The following is a 12928-nucleotide window of genomic DNA, read 5'->3' as shown; positions in this document are numbered from 1 at the left end:
GGCGTGCAACCAGCGCGGTCACGCGACAGGGGCCTCCCATGCGCCCGTGCTGGTGGGGAGCGTCGAAGGTTGGGCGAGCACGCTTGACCCACCAGCTGGCCGTTGTGCCTGGGTCCGGGTCCCCCAGCAGGCGCGCGATCATGTAGACCGTGGCAAACGTATCACCAGCGCCATTTGTGTCGATGGCCGTGACCTGCAGCGGAATTGAACGGGACAGGGTGAGAGGGACGCCGCTGTAGCGCTGGGCTATGGCAGCAGTGACCACGCAACAAGACAGGGCCCCCTTGCCAACGGTGCAGACGCGCTCTGGTATAATATCACGTCGATGAGGTGGGCCGTGCACCCAGCCATGCATGGCGTGGTGGGAGCACCCACCTTGACAGGCTCTATGAGCCGCGGCCCATCTGCTCCAGGCAGGAACTTGTGTGCGCCCTTGTCGCCGAGCGTCACCAGAGTGGCCTCGGTGCGGTTGGCAACGCGTGTGACAGCTCCCTTGGGCCAAGATTCGGTCTCAACGTCTGACAAAAACAAGGACACGCGCGGTGCCAGCCCGTCCTGTGTGGGTGTGAGGAAAGGGTGGGAACAAGCGCAGGGATTGCCTGCGTCGAGAGGCCCAGTCAAGTGCACAAGACACAAAAAAGCAGGCGCGCTCGGTTGCAAAACGCCCCCGGGCCGCGCCACAAGCCCCGCTAAACCCAGCAGGCACCACGCACCAACGGCAGGGGTTAGCACCACCCACTGAGGCACTGCAACACCCACGCACACACAGTGTCCGTGCGCATACCAGGAGTTGCTGCGAGGGCTCTGTCAATGGCAGCACCTCCCCCTCTGGCCCGAGCTTGCGCTGGAAGCCCTGAGCCATGAGGCCCACGGGCTGGTGGTCGGCGCCAGACACAAGGCGATCCAGGAGGCCTGAGGGTGGTGCGCGCGGGGAGGGGGCGATGACGCGGCCGGGACGGTCGTCGGCGCAATTTCGGGTCTACATTTTTCGCCAAACCGCACATGCAATCCGCTCTGGCCCAAGGAGCAGGACAAGCCCCACCGCCAGGGCTATGCCATCCGGGCCTGGCAGTGGCTGCGTTGCAGACCTTGAGGGCGCACAAAGGAGCCGGCATCGAGGTCGTGAAGGGTGAGGGGGCCCAGCAGCACGGCACGGGCACGGCGACACCACCAGGGCACGTCGCTGCGCGTCAGTGTGATGTTGGGGTTGGCTGTGACGCGCAGCTTGCGGTGGTTCCCTGCCAAGATCGAGGGGGACACGTGGTGTGGCGATGGCCGGGGAGCACTGTGTTGAGGGGGGTGAGCCTGAAGAGGTGTTGGGCCGCACGCGCACACTGGGCGATACGCACGGCACGGCACAGTCGATGGCGGATGTCACAATATCTGCCATCCCTTAAGAAGGAAGCAAACAGCACTCACCCCACCACCGGTAGGTGTGTGCAAAGGTGAGTGTCTCGTTGGCCGGCACCACCTTGAGGCTGTGGCCATCAAACACACCCAGCTGTGCCTCGGGGCCCGCGACTGCACGCGCTTGATGGGACGGGAGCGCATGCTTCAGGGCGTGCTGGGGCAGGAGCGTGGTGCACAAGACGATTCTGGTGTGGCAAGCAACTGATACTGTAAAGGGGAAGGCGATACCGTCTTGATCCACAAACAGGCAGGCACATTGCGGCCACCCTGCCGCAGCACATGCGGCTGGGCCTCCTTGGCAGGTCCCCGACAGCCAGCATTTGCAGGGCCGCCAACCCCGCAAAATTTCAGAGCTCAACACCTGTGACGATGCAAGCCCAAGCACCAAGGGCTTTGGCAGCCACCGCAGCATATGAAACAGCACCTCCCTGCAGTGAGTGAGCAGCATCATCGCGCACGCTATGCTTCTGCGACTGGACCTGACATGCACTCACCAAACGGTTGCCCCTGCATCTGTAGAACTTGAACGGGCACAGGCGTAGAGCATTCATAGATCGACAGGCACGGCTGCGCTGTCACAGCCGGGCCGCTGGTATGAACATGACTCAGGCAACGGCGCACCCCCGACCAGCGCCCCCACCGTTGGCGTGGTGCCATCCACCAGGTCGACTGTGATGTTGCCCACAATGAGCAAGTCAGGCCTGCAAGCAGACCGCAGGCAGCACGAGGTATATCATGACGAGCGTCCAGAATCCGGGGCAGGGCCCACGGCGGCGGCAAAGCGCTGCACGGCTGGAGTGGTCATCAAAGTGGCATCCAGCGGAGGTCCTGATCGTGCTCGCTCACCTGCTCAACTCGAGTGCTGCACCAGCAATGAGTAACACTGCGCTCCATACAAGACCTCTAGCTTGCTTTCCTATCATCCCTGATGCCTGGATCAGAGCTGGTGCCGACTAGGTGCCTGATCTTCGCTAGGACCTTGGTGTTATCAAGAAACCTGCCTGCACTTGTGTAGGCGCCAATTTGGTCACGCACACACGTGAACCGACGAGGGCCGACACTGTGAGCGTTCCCTCTCCCCTGCTCGGGTTTGTCAAACCTACAAGCTAGCGATCCAATAGCACATTCATGATATTTGCATGTGGACTTTGCCAGCTGTATGCGCTGCTAGGTATAGCATGGGTGCGTGACCTGTCATCAGTGACTGCTGCCATGTAGGGGTGGGTTCTGGTGTATGGCACCACCGTCGTCATGGCTAGATAATGCATCCAAGCAGCGCTGAATTTGGCCTGGTGCCCAGCCGCACTTCATCCATCAGCAACGTGCTGTGAGGTGTTGACCAGCCTGGAAATGTTGACCCACGTCTCAAGGGCACGCGGGCATTGCCCAACACCTTTCCTGTGCAAGCCAAGGCCCAGGACCCTTGATTTGCGCCAGCCATCATAGCACATGCCCGCACAGACTCACGCCCAACCTGCGAGAGACAGGCTTGCTTACACAGAGTGACAAAAAGCAGCAGTAAAAAACACACGCAACACCTCCTCAACCAGGCTGCATTGGCCAAGAGATCAAAAGGCGGCGTCATCGCCGCGAGCGCCGCCGCCTCTGCTCACTCGAAATGCCACCTTCGCTCGCAGCGCCAGCCACAGCCAGCGGGCCTGGCCCCACAGTACAGCAGCCCGCCAGACCGCCGCCCGTGCCGCCGTTGCAGCCGCACCCATCAAAGTAGGCCACCCTGCAGCACTGCCCAAGGAAAGCAAGCGGTGGCATGGTGACTAGAGCACGCAGCTGCCGTTTGAAATCTCCCTGCCCCCGCTGCTTTTGCCGCAGGTCGCCGCTGCTGTCGTCAACACAGCCAAGCTGCCGGCCTCGCTGTACGGCACCGCTTTCAAGCAGTGGGCCAATGCCGCGCGCCTCGGCTGCGCCAGTGCCCCCGAAATCCAGGAGGTAAGACAGGCCGCCGATGCCGGCGCATGACTGCAGTGCGCCCGCGGGCCCATTGCCCCAGCCAAGCGCAAGACCCGTGGCGCAGCCGGCAAGGCCACGGTTCCAGCCGTCCTCAACTTCACGGATGCGCTGGCAGATGCAGTGCACCGCAGTGTAGGCGCCGCTCATGACGGCAAACGACTGCGCCGAGCGCACGCCATCCAGGTGCACGAGAGCCCATTTGCTGGCACGGTGGCGGATGACGCCTGGCACAAAGCCAAAGAGGTAGCCCAGCATCCCCGCGGAGAAGGCAGCGGCAAGCCCCTTGACGGTGCAGGGCTGCATCGGAAATAGCCGGGCAGGGCCGTCCAGGTCGTGCTGCCGCGACTGTTGCAGTGCGTCGCTGGCACCGCCGGTGAGTGCACCATCGCCGAGGCGACCATCCGCAGGACCAGATAGCGCCTGCTCTACATCCGACTGCGAGTACAGGGGCCGCCTGTGGCTGGGCGGCATGGATGTCTTGGATTGGTTGGCCGCTTCTCAAGATGAGCAGTCTCCTGCGCCGCTGTCAGTAAAGTACTTCGCTCAAAAATTACGCAAAAGCAGAAAAGCGCAGGATGCAAGGATGCGTGTTGAGATCACTCTGGGGATGCTGCAAGTTCAGGCAACGGTAAAAACGTGCAAACATGAGTGTTTGAAGGCACATGTTACCGTACTTCAGCATCATATACGAAAATATTGCCATGACCAGGCGTTCCGACCCTGCGGGACGTTGTCATTGCACGCCGTTCGAAACCCCCGAAAAGCGACATGGACCTCAATCACGCGGTGACTGGGCTGCAAAAGTGGTGGAGCAGCTTGCCCGTGGTCACCAAGTGAGCGCACCCGAGGTGTTGATGGTGCGGCTCGCCGCGGCGCACAAGAACTGGAACGGGGCCTGATCAAACACAACGGCGATCCGACACCGCCCGTCGGGGCATGAGGCTGCAAACCCGCCACCCTTGCATTGCAGAGCAGATTTGGCTTGCGGCAATTCACCACGGTCCTCGGCGGACTGGCGCCTGAGCAACAATGAGTGCTGCGCACTTGCCGGCAACGCTGCCTTCTGATGCCTGACGTGCAAGCACCAGCGCCCTGACAATGCGACATGGCTGCTGGTGTCCTCAGGTTGGTCGGCGCAGCACTCGTGTCCATCTTCTTGGCACAGCTGATCCTACCGCCTTGGGCCCGGCGTGCAGTCTGCTTGGCTCTAGTGCTAGTTGTGTGGCGCCTGCAGGGTGCGGCTGCAGCAGGGGAATGGGGCGTGAGTAGCAGGCCGCCGCAAGTGCACCGCAAACAACATCGCCGGCACGCACGCTGTGTGAGGACAGCGCAAGGTGGTATTCATCCCCTGAAACCGTGCCGCACATTGCGGACAACAGTCATACGTGCTCGCTGAACCTTCAAAGTTGCTCAGACCATCCCTGTTCGCGTGCCAAAATCCATGCTCAACCTGCAGTGTGGCGCCTGCTGACAGCCCATGTTTGGCATGGAGGTATTATGCACTTGGTCCTCAAGATGGTGGCATTCATCCCGGTCGCCTCCAACTGGAAGCGTGTGACGGGCAGTGTGCCGTTTGCACACTGCCTACTGGTGCTGGCGCTGGTTACGGACGCGCTCTTACTGGCGCTGGCCTACATCTTCAGGTGAGCAACCGCCCAGAGGAATGGCGATCGTACAGTTCGCGCTATCGCATTGTGTGACGATCCTCTAGGCCAACGCATGCCGTTGCGGTGCATGTCCGTTTTTGGCGTGTTCCTCACCACGCGGCGGCATCGCCCATCCCTCAACCCACAACCAACCCAGCACAACTAACCTCTAACCCGCGCGTTGATTCATGCAAACAGCATCCCGGGCATGTGGAGCGCCCTTCGCACCTGTGATGTCGGCTGCGCTGGTGTTGTGTTTGGGCTCATGGTGGTCGACAACACAGCGCAAGGCCCGACGGCCAGAGGCCTGCTTGCGCGCGCCGGGGTGCCTGCACCCCTGGCATTCTGGGCGCTAATGGCGCTCGCCCAAGTCGTCGTGCCGGGCGCGTCCCTGCTGGGCGACCTGGCCGGGCTGCTGGCCGGCGAGGCCTGGGCCGCGGGGCTGCTTGAGGGCTTCGCGCTGTCTGACGCAGCGCTTGCATGGGCAGAGGCACACCCGCTGTACCAAGGGCTGGCGCGGGCTGGTGGCGCGGTGGCCGCGCAACTAAGGACACCGCATGTATGGGAATCCGCACAGATGCGCACTGCTGGCGCAAGAGCCGGCTGTGCCAGCAGCAGCAGCAGCCTTGTTGCGGCTTGGGTGGTGGCACAGCGGTGGAGCTTGGCTTCGTGGGCACGCATGCCGCCGCAGTTAAAGGTAAACATCTTGGAAGTGTCGGGCCGCATGTTTGGAAGTGTCGGGCCGCATGCGGCTCTTTGTTGTGGAGCGCTGGCACCGGCTGCAGACTGCCGCGACCGGTGGTTGCGGCGGCAGCCAATGCGCACGCTGCCGCGGAGGCCGTTCTGGCGCCGCGCTTGCAGCCGGTGGCACGGTGGTGGGCTGCACAGAGAGAGGGCGGCAGTGATGATGATGCAGACAGCATGGAGCGGCAGCCGCTGGTGGGCGGCGATGCAGGCGGCGGCGCTGGCAACAGGCAGGTAGCACCCGAGACTGACGTGCAGCAGGCTGTCGGCTCAACGCCATCGCCTGCACGGCCACGGCAGAGCCGCAACGAACCCTCCTTGACATGACCAAAGATGACAACACAAATCCACTCCACACTAGATGTTTGTGCATCAATGCAGCTGCACTTTACCTTGAATGTTGTATCAACATATGCAGCGGTTGCGCGCACGAGAAATGTGTGCTTTGCAGCTGTCTTACCCCACACATCTTTTGGGTGTTTGCGTGTGCCCCCGCCACAGCAACCTACTTCCGTGCTTGATTTTGATGCCACCCGCCCGTCTTCTTTGCTTCCTCTTTCTGTGCCTTCTGCATACACTGCAAGGGGCATCGCTGCCCTCGAACCAACAGGCCGGTCACACAAACCCAACATGTTGACCTTGACTTGTCAGCACCGTCTGCTTCCCCACATTTCAATTGCTTCGTCGTGCCGTGTTACCAACGCAGAGTACATGGAATGCCCAATCATCTGTTCCATCAAGCAACACCAGTGATGGGACACCTCACCATCACGGTGTGCCTACTGCAAAACAGTTCAGTGACACCAGGGTGATGGAATCTGCCGCATACATGCCTTTATTTACGTGGATGACGATTTGACGCCTGTCCGGCAGATTGAGTCTTCATCTGTGATCAAGCAGCGCCTACTGGTGGCTGGCCCATCAGAGCATGCGTGCTGCTGTGCCTGTTGCCACAGCCGTGAGAGGTATGAACACGCCCTTCTCGCCGCCGGCAGTGCGACCACCATTAGCCCTGTAATACGCTACATTGACGTTCTCAGCTTTCAGAATGATTTCGGAACGGCCTGTGAGTTTGCTTGCGCCTTTGGGCGCGTGCAAGATCTGCGCAGCGGCTCGACAAGGCCGCCTGGACGCCGGACGTGTGTATGTTGAAGTGTAGTATAGATTTATTCACCTCGACATACGCACGACACTCTGAAGCGCACACACCCGCCTAACGAAGCTGGCCGGGTTTTCTTTCGACCACCTGCGCTGGCGAGCATACATAGCTGCTGCATCCCACAAATAAAGTTACACAGACATAATATTGTCATTTGAGCTCTCGAAAGTCCCAGCGCAGTCCGCCACACATCCCCAAATACCAGCAACATGGCTGTCTCCACCACTATCGGTGAGCCTTCAACGCACTGGGCCCTGCGCGATCGCTATATTGGTTCTAAAACACTGTCATGCAAGGGATCTGGGGCCGTGAAGTATCCTTGGCACTGCGCCCTCTTGACGAACCCCCTGACCTCGCCCATCCTGCCCCGCTGTCGTTGCTTCCGCTTTTTGATCAGGCTTCCCACGCACTGGATCCAAGCGCCAGGCCAAGGTGGCCCTTGAGAGGTGGGGCCGACTGCCTTGCGCAAAGGCCCGAAAGCAAAGGCGCATGCACTCGACGAGGCCTGTATGCCAGCCGCTGCCACGCCATCAGTGTGAACGACGCATTTGCCTCGCTTGTCACCCGCCCTCTCCTTGCATCTGTTCTCAGCGCCGGGACCCGCGCTCGGGTGGCCTTTGGCACCGACATGTATTGGCTGTCTGTTGTCCAGGGCACAAACCGCCAACCATCGAGACTGCCGCTCGCATACTAATCTTGTAAGCACTCAATTGCATGGCCGCAGCTTCTGGAAGGGCAAGACGTCAGAGCCTGACCTGGTGGCCTCGTTTGCGGCCGTTGATGAGGAGGCTTGGCGTGCCCAGCAGGCGGCTGGTGTGCAGCTGATCGCGCTGGACGGCACCTACTATGACCAGGTGCTGGACATGGTCTACGCCCTGGGCGTCGCCCCGGCCCGCTTCAAGGTGAGTGGTGCCAAGGATGCGCCTCGCCGCACGTGTCGCCGGCATGACCTCAAGCTCAGCGTCTGCCCGTGAGATGAGCCTGCCTCGTCTGGGCACCAACATCTTTCACCTCTTGCCTCATCACAGATCTCACTTGCAAACATGCGCGCACACAAACCCTCAGTTTCCTGGCACCCCTTGGTATCTCCTCCCTGCCCCCCCTTCATTCACGCTCCTCGCACAGTTGTCTGTCTATCCCATCACCCGTGTGCCATCGCGCCCCCGCCCCCCTCACCTGCTCACCCACAGCACCTGTCTGGCCTGGAACTCTACTTTGCTATGGCGCGCGGTGCCCCCAACGCCCCGGCCCTGGACATGTCCAAGCTCCTGGACACCAACTACCATTACCTGGTGGGTGGCAAGGCTGGGGGAGGCCGGTCCTGCTTTTAGGGGCACACAACAGGGGCGCTGCGCCACCGACGCCAAAGCCCGAATGAATGTTGTGGTGTGGGGCGTCTCGCTGCAGGGCATGTTGTTGCCCAGAAGCCGGGGCCCCCTGAGCGTGGATGTCCTCATGTACCCCTGTGCCCTGCCCCTTGCGTCCCGCCCCGCAGGTACCGGAGCTGGAGGAGGGCTTCGCCCCCAAGCCCGACTTCTCAGCCATCCTGGACCGCCTCAAGAGGGGCCAGGCCCTGCTGGGCAAGGATGCGGCGGTGCCCATGATGGTGGGTTGATGGGGTGCGCGGGCAGGGGGCCGCGGCCAAGTCCTTATCGTGTGCGGCCGAGCGAAGTCTCCTGTGAGCGGCCACCGACACCTGCGGCTGGCAGCATCGGCCTCGTGCACACACGCAGCACACGCCCATGCTATGCGCACTTCATGGATGCCTCCTTGCAAATTGAATCATCACAACCCACTCATCTCAAATGTGTGTGCACCCCACCCAACCACTAGGTGGGCCCCGTGACCTTTGCCCTGCTGTCGTCCACCACCCTGCCTATTGAGTCTGTGGTGGAGAAGCTGCTGCCCTCGTACGCCCAGCTGCTGCGCCAGCTGCAGGCCGTGGGCGCCCCCGAGGTGCAGCTGCACGAGCCGGCGCTCGCCACGGACAAGGGTGCCGCCGCTCAGCGCGCGGCGCAGGCGGCGTACGCGCAGCTGGCGGCCGTGGGCTGCCCCATCCACCTGGTGGCCTGCTACGACGACCTGGTGGGTTGCGGCCGGCCAGGGGAGGGAAGAGACGCCCTGCGGCACTGCGGCAGGAGCCCGGGCGCGGGGGCCTGCAATCTATTTGTGCCAGACCCATGGTGCTACACCCCCTCATGAAGGACTGGTCAAGATCATCTCTCTGGATGCTGTTGGGCCGTGCTGTCGAGCACTCAACGCCGCACTCTGGCCCTGAATCCCTATCCGCGCAGGGCGAGGCCTACCCCTGGGTGGCGCAGCTGCCGGTCAGGGCCCTGACCCTGGACTTCTGCGGCGTCCCTGGCGCCACCGCCCCCAACGCCACCCTGGACCTCATCAGGGCCAACGGCTGGCCCGCTGACAAGCGACTGGGTGTCGGCTGCGTTGACGGCCGCTCCGTGTGGGCCGACGACGAGGGTGGGTCTCTACATGCGCACGCGCCTTGCCTTTGGTGGTTTGGCCCTGCGCTGCACCTGCATGACGTTTGAACCAAGCGTAGCTGCTGCATATGGTCGGGTGCGATGTCGCTGCACGAAGCACAACGCATGCTCAAAAGGCTTCACCGCGTGCACCCTGTGACGCCCGCGACCATCCCGCCTGTCCACCGACCCGCAGGGGCCTGCACCGCCCTGCTGAACGAGCTGCGCACCCTGGGGGCGTCCTCCCTGGCCGTCACCTCCAGCGTGTCCCTGCAGCACCTGCCCTGGGACGTCACCCTGGAGCCCGCCCTCCCCGCCGGCCTGGCCCCCCGCCTGGCTTTTGCCGTGCAGAAGCTCGGAGCTATCGCGCGCCTGGCGGCGGGCAAGGGCGTCAGCGGGGCCGCCGGCGCGGCCGGCGGCTGGGTGGGCCGAGTGCGGGATAGCGCCATGGAGCTGGAGCGCGCCATGTTTGACCGCGCGGAGAATTTTGAGGCGCGCCGCGCCAAGCAGCCCCAGTTCCCGGCGTTCCCCACGACGAGCAGTGAGTCCGCGGCAGGCAGCGGGGGAGGCGTGTCCCGCTTTGCTTTCATCCCAACTTGGTATGATTTGCTGCAGTCTTTCCTGCCTTGACTGATGTGGAGAGCAAATTACGCAAGCTACACCTGTGGCGCCCCTCTTCACAACAGCAGCCCTTCTCACCAGACCACCCCCATCTGCCTGCCCCCATCTTGCTGTGTGCAGTTGGGTCGTTCCCCCAGACGGCCCAGGTGCGTCGCCTGCGCGCCCAGCTCAAGTCCGGCGCCATTGACCGCCCCACCTACGAGCGGCTGATCGACCAGCAGATTGCGCTGGCCATCGGCATCCAGGTGGGGGGCACAGGGCGGGGGCAGGTGGGGGGCACACAGGATGGGGGCACGTGCGGCTGTGCGGCCTGTACTGTTGTTGGGAAATAAAGCAGAAAGCGCTGCAGAATTTCAGCCTGGCCGTTGCTCATTTGTGGGATTGCCTCTCGTGCTGACGCCACCGCACCCAACATCCCCGGCCTGCCCCCCACTCGCAACCCAGGAGGGCCTGGACATTGATGTGCTGGTGCACGGCGAGGCGGAGCGCACTGACATGAGCGAGCACTTTGGTGAGAGGGTGGAATGGCGGTATCCGCCGCGCAAACGGTTTGAGCCTGTGCAGCAACTGGTGCAGATCTTCCGCCTGCAACCATGCTCTGAATCACCACACCCTGCACCTATACCCCACGTACGTTGCCCTGCAGGGATGCAGCTGTCCGGCATGGTGTTCACGCAGCACGGCTGGGTCCAGTCCTACGGCTCCCGCTACGTGCGGCCCCCCATCATCGCTGGTGACGTGGCCTTTGTGAACGCCATGACAGTCCGCGAGTTCAAGGTCGCGCAGGTGTGTGGGCATGGAGACGGGGGCAGAGCGATTATAAAGGAAGCATGGAGACCTGTTCATTGTCTGGAATGTTGGGCAGGTCATGCACAGCCGTTTCGATATGCCCGCTGCTGCACTGCAGCACCCAACCCAACCCTGGGGTCGCTTGTGTCATCACTGCACACAAGCGTGCTATCATTTAGCAGGTATCCCGCCCTGCGTCTCGCTCCACACGTCTGCCGTCGCCACCAGGACCTGACCCCGCGCCCCGTCAAGGGCATGCTCACCGGGCCCGTGACCATCCTCAACTGGAGCTTCCCCCGCAAGGACCTCTCTCGCCGCGCCCAGGCCTTCCAGGTTGGGGGTGGGCTCGGCAGGGGTGCCAGCATTGGTGACATAGAGTAGCCAGCCGTGGGATGTTGCGCGCCTACGTTTGATGCAACCTTGCGATCCTTGCATCCCCCACGAGAATCCATGCTTGCTTTAGGCTCAGCCGCAGCAGGCCCCAGCAACCCTTCACAGGACGTCCTGTTGACTGTTGCACCCCCCGTGTTGCGTCACCGCGTTCCCCTCCCAGCTGGCCCTGGCCCTGCGCCAGGAGGTGGCGGCCCTGCAGGACGCCGGCTGCCGCATCGTGCAGGTGGACGAGCCGGCCCTGCGCGAGGGCCTGCCCCTGAAGCACGCCAAGTGGGACAGCTACCTCAGCTGGGCGGTGGACGCCTTCAGGTGGGGCCTGGATGGGGGGTGCTGCGGGGAGGTTGTGATTTTGAAAAAGCATGGACGACTGTCGCCCTGGGCAGCAGTAGGTAGTGCCTGTTCAAACAGCTCTACTCGTTCACATAAGGGTGTGGATTATCAACAGTGACTGGGTGACACTTCCTGATGTCAGGAACAAAGTCCATGTCTCATTGCACCTGCTTTTGTAACAGGCTAGTTCTGCATCCCTCCCACACCCCACCTACCCCCCTCACGACGCAGGCTGTGCACTGCAGTGGCCGCGCCGTCCACCCAGGTCGTGACGCACCTGTGCTACTCCGACTTTGGTGACATCATGAAGCCCATCATCGACATGGACGGTGCGTGAGGCGGGGGAAGAGGGGCGCAGCGGGCTGGGGAGGGAGGGTGGATCAGCCAAGGGTGTGTGTGGGGCGGGGGAGCTGAAACAGGCTGCTGGTTCCTAGTTGCACCCTTACTGTATACTGAAGTCTTCAGGTGTCTGGCCTGGTTGGGGTCATTGCATGTAGAGCGTGCAGGCTCTGACAGCACCCGGCCCGCCTCCCACCCCTCGCCCCGCAGCCGATGTGCTGACCATCGAGAACTCGCGCAGTGGTGACGCCATGGTGCGCGCCCTGGCGCAGGCCGGGTACACCGCTGACCTCGGGCCTGGTGAGCTGGTGGCTGGGATGATGCGAATGCGGGCTGCGGGTGGGGGAGGACTACGGGTGCCTGCCTTTTGGAATGAGAACGCCCGCTTGTGCACACGACGCAACCTCAAGAGATCCATCAACACTGAACCGTCCGGCTTCTCACTGCTCTACCCGACCACCACCATCGCCCGTGCAGGCGTATATGACGTGCACAGCCCTGTTGTGCCGGGCGTCGACGCGCTCGTGGCCAAGCTGCGCACCTTCCTGGCCACTGGCATCCTGGCGGGTGCGCCGGAGCGGCTGTGGGTCAACCCCGACTGCGGCCTCAAGACACGCACCTGGGACGAGGTGCGTGCACGAGGGGGCCAATTGCTGCCTGCAACTGAGGTGCCATCGTGTGGGCTCCCCAGGCTGCACTGCGCAGCAACAGGTCTGCGTGACCTCCCCTGTCCTGTTGAACACTGCGCCCCTGGCCGGCACGTCCATCAAGTCGTCCGGCACCCTCGTCCTCGTAATAACAGGTGGTACCGTCGCTGCGCAACATGGTGGCCGCCGCCCACGCGCTGCGCGCCGAGGTGGAGGGGCCATCCAAGGGGCCTGGCAAGGGGGTGGCGGCCACCACCGCGGCGCCCGCACGCTCCTGCGCCGCTGCGGGCTGCTGCTAATTCATCGAGTGGGAGTGGCAGTACCGCTGGCTTCCTGTGGCCCTGCTCGTGGTCAAGCCAGCTGGCATGCAGTACCACGGCCTGATGGTATAGAAGTAGTGCT

General features: G+C 62.8%; 1 protein-coding gene across 1 annotated transcript; it reads left to right on the top strand.

Moving 5' to 3' along the window:
• Positions 1-7136: 7136 nt before the first annotated feature.
• On the top strand, positions 7137-12825 carry MNEG_0007 (5-methyltetrahydropteroyltriglutamate--homocysteine S-methyltransferase; the record flags this gene model as incomplete). Its single annotated transcript, XM_014051499.1, has 17 exons — positions 7137-7158; positions 7325-7373; positions 7652-7829; positions 8118-8219; positions 8423-8533; positions 8761-9012; positions 9222-9405; positions 9604-9948; positions 10149-10273; positions 10473-10539; positions 10675-10814; positions 11046-11150; positions 11371-11519; positions 11772-11869; positions 12090-12179; positions 12357-12508; positions 12682-12825. The coding sequence occupies 17 exons, from the start codon at positions 7137-7139 to the stop codon at positions 12823-12825; spliced, it is 2313 nt and encodes a 770-aa protein (XP_013906953.1).
• Between the last annotated feature and the right edge of the window lie 103 nt (positions 12826-12928).

The sequence above is a fragment of the Monoraphidium neglectum genome, assembly GCF_000611645.1.
Source record: "Monoraphidium neglectum strain SAG 48.87 unplaced genomic scaffold scaffold00001, whole genome shotgun sequence".
NCBI lineage: Eukaryota > Viridiplantae > Chlorophyta > Chlorophyceae > Sphaeropleales > Selenastraceae > Monoraphidium > Monoraphidium neglectum.
Note: the sequence above shows the minus strand (reverse complement) of the source record. Positions and strands in the feature narration are given on the sequence as shown.